General features: G+C 43.8%; 6 protein-coding genes across 13 annotated transcripts; 3 read left to right on the top strand and 3 right to left on the bottom strand.

Moving 5' to 3' along the window:
- Positions 1–523: 523 nt before the first annotated feature.
- LOC125762430 (transducin beta-like protein 3) lies at positions 524–3,142 on the bottom strand. The gene is made up of 2 exons (XM_049424516.1): positions 3,006–3,142; positions 524–2,935 (listed from the first exon to the last, which is right to left on the bottom strand). Exons 1-2 carry the CDS (start codon positions 3,032–3,034, stop codon positions 568–570), a joined length of 2,397 nt encoding a protein of 798 aa, XP_049280473.1. The 5' UTR covers positions 3,035–3,142; the 3' UTR covers positions 524–567.
- Positions 3,143–3,191: 49 nt separating this feature from the next.
- LOC125762462 (transmembrane protein 186-like) lies at positions 3,192–4,118 on the top strand. Its single transcript, XM_049424570.1, has 2 exons — positions 3,192–3,688; positions 3,752–4,118. The coding sequence occupies exons 1-2, from the start codon at positions 3,313–3,315 to the stop codon at positions 4,063–4,065; spliced, it is 690 nt and encodes a 229-aa protein (XP_049280527.1). The 5' UTR covers positions 3,192–3,312; the 3' UTR covers positions 4,066–4,118.
- A 147-nt stretch (positions 4,119–4,265) lies between these two features.
- LOC125762461 (28S ribosomal protein S7, mitochondrial) lies at positions 4,266–5,233 on the top strand. Its single transcript, XM_049424569.1, has 2 exons — positions 4,266–4,446; positions 4,512–5,233. Exons 1-2 carry the CDS (start codon positions 4,412–4,414, stop codon positions 5,170–5,172), a joined length of 696 nt encoding a protein of 231 aa, XP_049280526.1. The 5' UTR covers positions 4,266–4,411; the 3' UTR covers positions 5,173–5,233.
- A 15-nt stretch (positions 5,234–5,248) lies between these two features.
- Positions 5,249–6,486, bottom strand: LOC125762445 (glyoxylate reductase/hydroxypyruvate reductase-like). The gene is made up of 3 exons (XM_049424551.1): positions 6,260–6,486; positions 5,431–6,197; positions 5,249–5,370 (listed from the first exon to the last, which is right to left on the bottom strand). Exons 1-3 carry the CDS (start codon positions 6,406–6,408, stop codon positions 5,249–5,251), a joined length of 1,038 nt encoding a protein of 345 aa, XP_049280508.1. The 5' UTR covers positions 6,409–6,486.
- A 215-nt stretch (positions 6,487–6,701) lies between these two features.
- Positions 6,702–8,436, top strand: LOC125762450 (glyoxylate reductase/hydroxypyruvate reductase-like). Of its 3 annotated transcripts, none has more exons than XM_049424559.1 (4): positions 6,702–6,923; positions 7,038–7,120; positions 7,193–7,935; positions 8,000–8,436. In XM_049424559.1, the coding sequence occupies exons 2-4, from the start codon at positions 7,050–7,052 to the stop codon at positions 8,116–8,118; spliced, it is 933 nt and encodes a 310-aa protein (XP_049280516.1). In that variant the 5' UTR covers positions 6,702–6,923; positions 7,038–7,049; the 3' UTR covers positions 8,119–8,436. The 3 variants fall into 3 exon arrangements, with proteins under 3 accessions (XP_049280516.1, XP_049280515.1, XP_049280514.1); XM_049424558.1 differs by having other exon boundaries at positions 7,031–7,120; XM_049424557.1 differs by having other exon boundaries at positions 6,702–7,120.
- On the bottom strand, positions 8,134–11,018 carry LOC125762444 (glyoxylate reductase/hydroxypyruvate reductase-like). Of its 6 annotated transcripts, none has more exons than XM_049424545.1 (4): positions 10,783–11,018; positions 9,564–9,668; positions 8,723–9,495; positions 8,134–8,626 (listed from the first exon to the last, which is right to left on the bottom strand). In XM_049424545.1, exons 1-4 carry the CDS (start codon positions 10,848–10,850, stop codon positions 8,505–8,507), a joined length of 1,068 nt encoding a protein of 355 aa, XP_049280502.1. In that variant the 5' UTR covers positions 10,851–11,018; the 3' UTR covers positions 8,134–8,504. The 6 variants fall into 6 exon arrangements, with proteins under 6 accessions (XP_049280502.1, XP_049280503.1, XP_049280506.1 ...); XM_049424546.1 differs by lacking the exon at positions 10,783–11,018 and adding an exon at positions 10,043–10,166; XM_049424549.1 differs by lacking the exon at positions 10,783–11,018 and adding an exon at positions 9,944–9,962.
- Positions 11,019–11,343: the final 325 nt, after the last annotated feature.

Below are 11,343 nucleotides of genomic sequence, written 5' to 3'. Positions count from 1 at the left end.
TAACACTAGAACTACCAAGCGTTTAAAGCGTTTTTCGTTTGTGGTTAATTTTTAAACAATTTCGAAGAGTTGGAATATATTTTATTGTTTATTGGAGATCGTACGATCGAATATGTATGTGAAACTCATGTTTCACCTACCTTAGAATTGTTTAACCCTAAAAAATTATGTGATGAAAATGAAGCGTTCCAGTCAAAATGACTGGTCCGGTAGTTCTAGTGTTAAACTTGACTTACTTTCTCGCACTGAAGCTAAGCACTCGTGCTGGTTGAAAGCAGTTTAATTAGTGCGAGCACATCCCAGCAAGAGCGCGTTTAACTTATCTAAACAGAAGCGTCGGTAAACAGATGATTGTGAATAAATTAACCACGTTTACTGTTCGTACGAGATTATGAATAGAGTGACGATTGGTCCACCGGCAAATGGAATAGTGTTGAGTAATGAAACGAAGCCAATACTGTGGGTAATGTATGGATGTGACATGCGTTAATACACGCTCGGAATAAAAAGCCCATACATGGTATTAGAATTACATATATCTCTTTATTTTCATTCATTGCTCTACATTTATTCCATTTTGGTCGCATGAGGTTGCATGCAGTGTAGCGAGTACTCGACAAACTTTAAATCTTTCATGTACTCAGTGAGTCGCTTAAAGTGTCGCTCGGTGTACGGGAGTGAGGCTTCAAGGTGTTTGTTGAGTTCGCTCACCTGAAACCGTCCCGCAAGCGTTTCCTGCAGCAAAACGTGTAGCGCAAGCTGTGCGGGCCGGCAATTTTTACTGTTCGTATTCCACTCGACCGCGTGCCGTAGAAGTCGTTCTTTGTGGTCGTTCGATAGCTTCCGCACCGTTTCCTCCAAACCTAGCTCCCGCGTTTTGATCACCTCGTTCACGATCTTTAGCGTGCTCAGCGGTCGATCGAGGTTCAGTGAAAGACGCAACGCTTTCAGAAGCTTTCGTTCGCTTAACAGATTGCTAAGCTCCTGCTCCTGCAACAGTGTCTCCTTGCGCTGATCCAACTCCTGCTGTCGTTTGCTTTCGGTCACATCGTGCCACTGGATGAGCTGGGAATCTGAACCGCCGCTGTAGAACACACTCTCGTTGCGTGTCACGCATAATGCCCAGACACGATTTTCGTGTCGATCGAGGGTTTGCAAGCATTCGGAAGTTTTGATCGACCATAGCTTCAGTAACCCGTCGGCACCAGCCGATAGCAGCTGCATGCCGTTGGAAAGGAATTCAACACGCAGTACCGAACTATCGTGTCCTTCGAATGTCTTCAGGCAGGTCATGTCTTCCAGCGACCACAGCTTGATGCAACAATCGGCCGCATTCGTGAGCAGGATTTGATCTACGGGAGAAAAACGCACCGCCCAGATGCCACGCGTATGTCCACGGAATACACCAACCACACTTAGATCACTTGCATCCCACAGCTTTGCTGTTTTGTCCTGGGAACCAGTCGCAATCAATCGATCGTTTGGTGAAATGCAAACGCAATTTATGTCTTTGTCGTGGGCCAGCTCGGTCAACGAACACTGCAGCCGGGGAAGTTCGTCTTCTGTCTCTTGTTTAAATTTTTTAGGAATCTTCCACGTCTTCAAACAACGGTCCTGACTAACACTAGCACACAAATTGCCCGAATGCTTGCTCAGCGTTACGCATCCAACTACGTTCGTGTGTTTCAGTCCAATAGCGACACAGTGAATTGTGAACGGTTCTTCGCTAAAACTCCACAACCGAATCGAATGATCTTTCGACGAGGAAAGCAGATACCGATCGTTGGCGGCCAGTGACAATACAATGTCCGTGTGGCCCTTTACCAGCTGGCAGTTCATCGTGTTTGTGTCGTACACCTTAAAGTCGTTGCTGTTTGTAGCCATCGCGAGGTATTGATCTTGTTTTCCAAGCAGTACCAAATCCAGGATATCATCACTAAACCCAGACAGCTGGTGGACACAATCGAAGCTTTCGCAACCGTGCACGAAAATGTTATGATCCGCCGACACTATGGCCATCTGACCAAGGGATTCACTGTAGAACAGATGTGTTATCGCCAATCCACCTTCTTCGGACGCCTTCGCCACAAGACTGTTCGATTGTTTGTACATTATTTTTGCCTCAGTCATTTCCCACACCTTCACTAGACCATCTTCTCCTCCGCATGCGGCATAAATTTTGCCTTTTTTCAGCTTTATGCCACCAATCTTTATACCGACTGGTAGGACTACAACCGATTCAAGCGCTTCATATACTGGGATCGTCTTTAGCGCTTGCTGTGTATCGAAATTCCACAGAATGAGAATTTTATCCCTTCCCGATGAAACGATGTGCTTTCGATCCTCCGAAAATGATACACCGGTCACACGCGAAAAGTGTCCTTCAAATGTTTTGATCAGTTTGCGCGATTCGTAGTTCCAGGCGCGTATCTTCGTATCATCTCCGACTGCCACCAACATTTTACTCTCCGTGTCTGGATGAAACACGATCACGTTTATCATACCTTCGCATCCGCGCAGCGTTCCATGACACACCTGTTCCGTGGGATCCCACAGGCGAATTGACGAATCGGAACCTCCGCTCGCAATTACACTGTCGGATGGATTGAAGACCAGTCGCGAAATTGGACCTTGGTGCATGGTTTTCCACATCTTCTGAACGGTACGTGTTTCGCTATCCCACATCTTAAGCAAGCCGGAACGATGTCCGGATACGATGTTCGCTCCTGTGTTTCCGATAGCGAACGTGTAGATGACATCTTCATTTATTTCACTGTCCGTTTGTTCTTCCCCCAACGTTACCGGTTCGTTAAGATTATCTATAGCCACAATACTGATGGTACCATTGTTTTGGCAAAGAAAATGCTGCCCGTCGGACTTCCACGCGACTGTACCACCGGTGTAGAAGGCTTTGTACTGTTGCTTGATTTCGTACCTGGAAGACGATGATGATAGAGGCAGTTCAGTAATGATTTCTATCGGGTTTAAGATCGTATGCCACTTACACTTCCTTTAGTTTCACTTTTGATTCCATTTTACACAATATTTTTATAAAATATTCAAATAATTCTCATGCAAACACGAAGCACGTGTATTGAAGCGCGGTTTGTTATGACTTATGTGTGTGAGGTTTGACATTTGTTTGTTTACATATGCCCACAACAGTTCTAGTACTGCACCATACGCAAGTTGTCAAACTTCCGACTTGGTGCAGATTATTTTGCAGTGAATATTTGCGATTAGTTCCTGGGTTTGGGGAATAGTAAAGTAATACTAATTTGCAAATAACGAGTACTGTACCGATTCTCCAACATGTTGCGAACGTTTCGCATCCTTCAGAGTTTGTGTAATAAGAATGGCAGTGTTATATCATCACTGTCCCACCGGCAATCCGTCTTCTCCATTCAACAAAATATCAACAGACCCTCACTCGGTGGGTTGGCACAACACTGTTCCACAAAATCAACACTGACCAACACAGAGCTACCAGCTCGGAATGATGAAGCTGAATCAAAGACTACGAATTGGAATACAATTTATCACTTCCCGTCAATCATGCTAACCGCTTCACTGAAGAGGCTCAAATTTTATCCAATGGTTTTCACCGGCATTTCCGTCCCAATATCTATGGGACTAGCGTACTTCAACATTTGGTCAATGACCACGGCAGAAATCGTTGGAGCAATTGGTACGGTATAGTTTCTAAGATGCAGTACAATTGTTAACATAATGAATATTGTGCTCTTTTCAGGTTTAACCACCACGATTACGTTTTCGCTGTTCGGTTTGATCACCGATAATCTGGTTGGTTTTGTATACTGCGACGATCGGTTGAGCAAGGTGAAGATATCGTTTTTGGACGCGAAAGGGAAGCGACAAAACCGAATCTATTCCGTGGATGATCTTGTGTCCAGAACTGAACTGCCCAAGTCATTCTTGAAGCTTTACTTCCCGGTGAAAAATCACGAGAATGGCGATGTGTATAAACTCGTTCATCAGTATGGAGAAATCTACGATGTTCAGGCGTTTAACAAAATATTTGGCCATGAAATTGTTACCAAATAAGCGCACCATCAAGTGTAGAAAAGAATAAAATGTAATGTTTGTAAGTTATTGAATTGCTGATATGAATACTGCATCGGATGTGTTTTGCTATTGAATTGGAGACAATACTTATTGTGTAATTTAATTGTCCAGCGTAAAATAATATCAACTTTTTTAACATCCAGCAAAAGTGCAAACCGCCTGAAATGTCATTTCTCATACGAGTTTTGACATGACCCATCTCGATGTTTATGTGCTGTCAAAGTGAACAACAATTTTTTTTTGTGTGTTTCGGTACGCACCGTGCCGGGAAAAGTTATGTTTTGCATTTAATTTTGCGCAATTATACATCCAGTGGTCGTCCATAATGCTTCGCAGGATAGTGTGCACCATTGTGCAAAGGTAAAACGAAGCAAATTGTAACCATCCAGTTCTCACTAACTGTATTGTACACTCTTCTCTGATAGGCAAAGTGCTGCTGGTGCTGCAGCACAATGCATCGTGCCGGTTGCACGAATGTCCCAGTACGGACCACACTTTATCGAGCCGATTGTTAGTAAAGCGAAAATCGAAGAACTACAATCGACGGGCGATCTGTCGAAAATATCACACGTACCGATAAAGGCCGCCCTCAACAACCAGAACTGCTCCGTTTTTTACGATCCGTTGGTCAGTCAGTTCACAAATTATGTAATGAAACAGGGCAACAAACAGCTTGCCCGGGAGCTGGTAGAGAAAGGCTTCGAAAACATCAAGCGACTACAGCTGGAACGGTACCATTTGTCTGAATCGGAAGAGGAAAAGGCACAGCTGGAACTAAACCCACGGAAATTGCTCCACCTGGCAGTGGAGAATTGTCGCCCCCTGTTGCAGCTGACACCGATTAAGCGTGGTGGTGTGCGGTATCAGGTACCGGTACCGATTACGGAGAAACGATCATACTTTATCGCGATGAAGTGGTTGCTGGAAGCTATTCGAGAAAAGGAACGCACGGTACACTTCCCGGAAAAAATGGCATGGGAAATACTGGATGCGGCTGCCAACCAGGGAAAGGTAGTGAAGCGAAAACACGAACTACATCGTCAGTGTGAGGCTAACCGCGCCTATGCGCATTACCGTTGGAGCTAAAGTGCATTGAACTAACTAAGTCAGATTTAAAACGAAACCAATAAAAAATAACTTAAACGAATATCCGTTTATTGAATCACTTACGGAACGGTGCAATGAGCGATCCACCAGCGAGAACGGAAAGTACGTTGTGTGCGGTGATGGTAAACATATCGAGTAGGCTTTGCTTAGTAGCTGTTCCCAAATGGGGAACCACAACTGAAAGTAAATAAATAAAAATGAGACACAGGAAGATGTGGAAGAGATGATGTTAATTACCACAATTCGGTAGCGATAGGAGTGGATCGTTCGTATCTAGCGGTTCCGGCGTCATTACATCCAAACCGGCAGCAAAAATCGTACCATTTTTCAGAGCTTCTATCAACGCCACCTGATCAACGATCCCTCCACGGGCTACATTGATCAACACACTGGAAGGTTTCATCAGTGCAAACGTTTCGCGATTAAACATTTTAGTCGTTTGTTCCGTCAACGGGCAGGCAATGAATACGAAATCACTTTCCCGCAGCAGAGTGGTTAAATCCACATAGGATGCACCGGCTTGGTCACCTTCCGGTTTTCGATTTCTGCCCGTATACAAACACCGCCCAATATCGAATCCTTTCAGGCGCTTCAGAATCGTCTGTCCGATGCCACCAAATCCAACGATACCAACGGTCGAACCGGGAACATCCTGTCCCAGCATCCACTGCGGTCGCATTTCCCACTGTCCGTTGGCAATTTTCAGTCGTCCTTCGTGAAAACGTCTAGCCGCAGCCAACATTAGCCCAATGGCAATGTCTGCAACTGGATCGTTTACAACTTTCGGCGTGTGTCCAAGAGCAATACCACGCTTGTTGAACTCATCCGCTTCAACGTAATCCATGCCGGATGTCATCGTGGAGACCACCTTCAACTGGTGGCCAGCCGCATCGAGCGCTTCCGAATCGAGCCGATCCGCAGTAAGCCATAGAATCCCTTCGGCACCTGAAATGGTGCGCAGTATATCGGAACGGTTCGTCCCGTGGGACACGATCACATCACATCTGGAAGAGAAAAGAGATATTAAATCTAGCTGCGATCAGCCTGCAAGGTCACGAGGGCAAACTTTTGCTTGAGCAGATCAATGTAGCGGCTCGGTATGTCGGAACACGTTACGGCCAGCTTCGGACGATGGGCACCAAAATTGTGTTGCTCCAGTAAGGTTTCCAGCATCTTTGGTAGTGATCGTGCGAGCCGTACTAATTCGGTACGCATGATAAGCACAACGAAATACTAATGTGGACAGTAAACACTTGATTCTGTTTTAATCAAAGACCCATGCTGAATTGTAAATAGTTCTATAAAAATTTAAATTGAAAATTATTTTGAATACAAAAACTATTGCCACGTGTTCGGAATGGATATTTTAAAAAATCCCAAAATGTTTTCTTTGCTTCGGTTTTTAATTCGATTTAATTTAGTTTTATTTTATTATACAAAAATCGATCTAAATTTAAATAAGCAGGATTACCTCATTCCTGCATGTGATTTGTTGTTTTACACATGATCGATATTCTTGGCAAAAATTTTCGTTTGTTTTACTTCATTGCAATTTTCGGCTGATAGTATATACCATAATCTCTATCATTCACCAAAGCTGTATGAGCGATTTATAAAACATGTCGTGTTTTTGATTAAAAGTGTCCAAATAAACGCAAATTGTTATCAACCGTGTTTGTGTTTGGTTACAAAATGAATTGCACCAACGAGTCTCGCTACACAAGCATTTGGTAAAGCGAACCGTGTGAAAGTGATCCAATAAACAGTCTTAAGATGAAGATCCTACTGTTGATGTTAGTTTTCGTTTGTATTTTGTATATTTTCCATCGCTAAATAGTGAACAGTCTTTGTGAGCCATGGGACGTCCGCGCGTTTTGGTAACCCATCATCAGGTGCAGCCGATAGCATTGGAGTTACTGAGGAAGCAGTGAGTATAATTTTTAGTCTATTCATTTTCCATTGTGGTGGGTTTTGAGCAAAATTCTTCTACCCCTACCAGTTACGACGTGATCGTCCCCACGGTGGACTTTCCATCCCGTGCTGAAATACTCGATCTCTGCTCGGGTGTTGATGGGTTACTGTGGACTAACTACAAGATGAAACTCGATCGAGAGGTGTTGGACGCATGCGGACATCAGCTGAGGGCAGTTTCTGTAACGATGAATGGTGTCGATTGTGTGGATACCGAAGAACTGGCCCGAAGAAACATTCCCCTTGGACACACACCGTTTATTCCGAATAATGCCGTTGCGGATTTAGCGATCGGTCTAATGATTGTTGCAAACGAGGGACTGTTAAGTTCCTGCAATGGTTGCTACTCTCGCCAACCCATCCAGGGATCTACTGTGGGGATTGTTGGATTCGGTGGTATTGGACAGGTCATCGCACAAAGATTGCAAGGGTTCAATATCGGTTCGATCCTATACAGTGGTCGAAGTCCTAAAAGCAGTGCAAAAAAATTTAACGCTCAGCACGTTCCGTTCGAGGAGCTTCTTGTACGTTCCGATATTATTTTCGTTAGCTGTCCCCTGAACAACGACACACGCGGGTTGTTTGATCGGCACGCATTTTTTACGATGAAACGCACCGCTGTTCTTATCAACATTGCACGAGGTGCAATAGTCGATGAGCGTGCATTGATCGATGCATTGAAAAGTGGTGAAATTAGAGCGGCAGGATTAGATACTGTCACTGCAGAACCATTTACCCCGGACAGTGAGCTGTTTACACTATCTAACTGTGGTAAGAAAGATTTACCGTCAAGTATCCCTTCCGTTTGCTGATGCTGCTTGCGTTGTCTTTACAGTAATTGTACCACATTTGGGAACGGCCACGAAGAGAACGAGAGACGAAATGGCTGTACGGGCGGTGGAAAACTTAATACACGGATTACGAAATGAAACAATGCCATCACAGTTTGAATAAAACTCAAAATGGACCTTTTTTCCACATATCGAAGGCACTTTAATGGTGTAGGACAGATGTTAATTCATTACAATACTAGTAAAAGGTTGAATCTCCTATTTTCTTCATTTCATTCCACATAAAATTATCGCATCTAAATTAGCTACCTGTATATAATCAGTCATACATTTCCGAAACTACCAAATTACGGTGCGAATCCTACAATTCATTTTCCTTTCTATTTTGTTTAGATTGCCTCAAAAAGAGTGGTTTTTCATTAAAGCATTTTTTTGTTACTTTTGTTGCACCATGGAACGTGAACGTTGCTGTATCTTTTTTTCGTACTGTTTGCCCTTTTAAGTAAAAAAGCAACTGTTAAAGCACCAGTACTGAAAACAAAACACAATTTAATACGGATAAGGGGAAAACATTGGCGTTTTGGCAATGCCTGCCAACACATTAAGTGCTGCTATTTCGGCCATGTTGTTCCTTGTCTGAACCGTTGCAGAGCCCAGATGGGGAACGACCACTGAAAAAGAAGAAAAAAAAAACATGTTAGTAGCACCTGCTACTATCGTGACAAACCGATGATTGATGAAGTTCCAAATAAATCTGTGGTACTTACCTGCGTTCGGAAGACTTAACAGCTCATCACCGGCTGGCAGTGGTTCCGGGGTCATCACATCTAAACCTGCCGCAAAGATCGTACCATTCTTCAGTGCAGCCACCAGCGCTTTCTGATCGACGATATCGCCCCGTGCCACGTTTACCAGTACGGCCGTGGGCTTCATTTTGGACAGCGTAGTTTCATTAATCAGGTGATACGTTTCGTTCGTTAGCGGAACAGCGATGAACACGTAATCGCTTTCCTGCAGTAGCTCGTCCTGTGGCACCATTTTGGCACCGAGTGCTTCGGCTTCTGGTTTTGGTCGGCGCCCAGAGTACAGCAGTTGTCCAATATCGAAACCTTTCAGCCGCCTGGCAATCGTTTGCCCGATACCACCCATGCCGATGATTCCCACGGTGCTTCCCTTAATATCTTGGCCGAGCAGCCACTGTGGACCACCATTCCATTGGGACTGATCGATGGCAAGACGACCCTCATGATACCGTCTACCGGCAGCAATCATTAGCCCAATAGCAGAATCTGCAACAGCATCGTTCAGCACGATCGGGGTATATCCGAGCGGGAATTTTCGCTTCCGGAACTCATCTATATCCACGTAATCCATACCGGCCGACATCGTAGAAATAGCTTTCAAGCGTTCGCCTCCACGATCCAGCACCTCACCATTCAGAGCCATATGGCCAACCCACATTATTCCATCGACCTGACCGGCCAGCTCCAGTATTTCGTCTCTCGTGGCCGGATGACTTTTGGGAAAGATAACATCACATCTAGAAGAATACAGTTAGTACAGATTAGTTCCGAACCAAAGCAAGGGAAAGGGACCATTTTTACACACTTTAGCATCAGCTTTTTGATACCCTTTTCCGGTGTTTCCTTGTTTGTAACCAGTACGACGGGGCGATTTCCCGAATTTACCATCGTTGTAGGTGTTTGTTGTCCACTGGAAGAAATTAAAAAGCAATGAATTAACCAAGCAAATGATGCTATATGATCGCTTATTGCTCTGCCGCACAAATTCCGGAACAATTGCTAACTACCCGCTGCTGATGCTCACAAAGCATTGTTCTAATCACGATTACACCCATACACTGGTGTGCGGCACTAGCGTGTTATCAACGTGTCGGAGAGGTAAACTTTGCTAAGATGTTTTTTGTTCGTTTCAATCATTATATCAACAATCAACGAGTAGCAATCCATAGATGAAGTGCAACATACGTGTGGTAGATAACGTAATGCAACTATCACACTTTTGTTCTACCGTAATTTTCTCTGGTGGCGTGTTTCTGGATTGTTGTTTTTCCTTCTATTGCTTACCTTTGTTTAGCGCTACGATGAGAGCAATTGTACAGCTGATTTGAGAAATGCAACAGCGAAAGACGTTTGTTTACAAAATTCGTTTGACAGCAATCACTCAAGACAGTGAGGTCCGAAAAAAGGTACACCGTCAAGTGTTTTTTATTATTATTTTTAAATTTTGCATTAAAAAAAAAATGTTTATGTTTAACGTTTGTCTCTTTCACACCAGGGGCGGCCCGGTGGTGTATGTACCACACGGCATGACCGGGGATCAAATCCTATCCGGACCGTCTCTCCGTAGCAAGGACTACGTGGTAAAATAAATCTCGTAAGCCAGAAATCTTTCCAAGAACCCCAAGAAGAAGAACATCTTTCTCTATCTCTCTCTTTCTCTCTCTCTCTCTCTCTCTCTCTTTCTTTCTTTCTTTATAACTTTCTCTCTCTCTCTCTCTTTGTATTGTAGACTTAACGACTCATCAAGGGACATGCCGGCCATCTGTGGCTTACTAGACTTATTGTACCACGAAGCCGAATAGTCCTTGTACCGGGGGATGGTTCGTATGGGGTTTGATATCAGGTCCTGTCGTGTGGAATCGGCCCCGTTTATCACATACACCACCGACCCACGCTGTCTGCTCATTACGCATAATTATGAAATAGCACATTCTTATTATTTGCAACCATCCTTCCATGAAATGGAAGTATTCTCCACAAAATTCTAATATGGTTTAGTACAGAGCGTCAGCATAACAACATACCTGTTTCCATGGAACATCTCAACAAAAAACAGAGTGAGAAGGCCCCATTTCATTACTGTTCCGTTCATGTTTCAAACAACAATCCTATCAATTTTACATTTAAACACAATCACTGCAATCACCACGAAGTGAATTTATGAATGTTACGAAAGCAACTTTACGGAACGTGCGATGATGACGAATCGTTGATCGCGCAATTCTTCACAGCAACTGACTGCACATCGACTGGTTTGAACATAAACGTACGAAGCAAGCATACCTTTGACCGGCATCGGTTGAATCGGCTTTGTGAAACTGGATTGACAACATTTGACCAACACCCGATTGCGCGGTTGTATGCGTAGACGCTAGCTTACCATCTTATCACAAAAAATAACAAACATTCAAAAATTACTATCTTATCAACTTAAAGTGTACAGAAGCATAATCAAAAAGACAAGAGGATGAGCTGATGTTTCAAAATAGAAAGTCATATTGAAGATTTCAATACAAACGATCGATACATTAACATATGCGACATGCGCCACCTAGTCAAACCAGTCGAAAACGATCGAAGGGTCG

This window comes from Anopheles funestus, chromosome 2RL (genome assembly GCF_943734845.2).
Source record: "Anopheles funestus chromosome 2RL, idAnoFuneDA-416_04, whole genome shotgun sequence".
Lineage (NCBI taxonomy): Eukaryota > Metazoa > Arthropoda > Insecta > Diptera > Culicidae > Anopheles > Anopheles funestus.
This window is presented reverse-complemented; position numbering and strand designations above follow the sequence as displayed.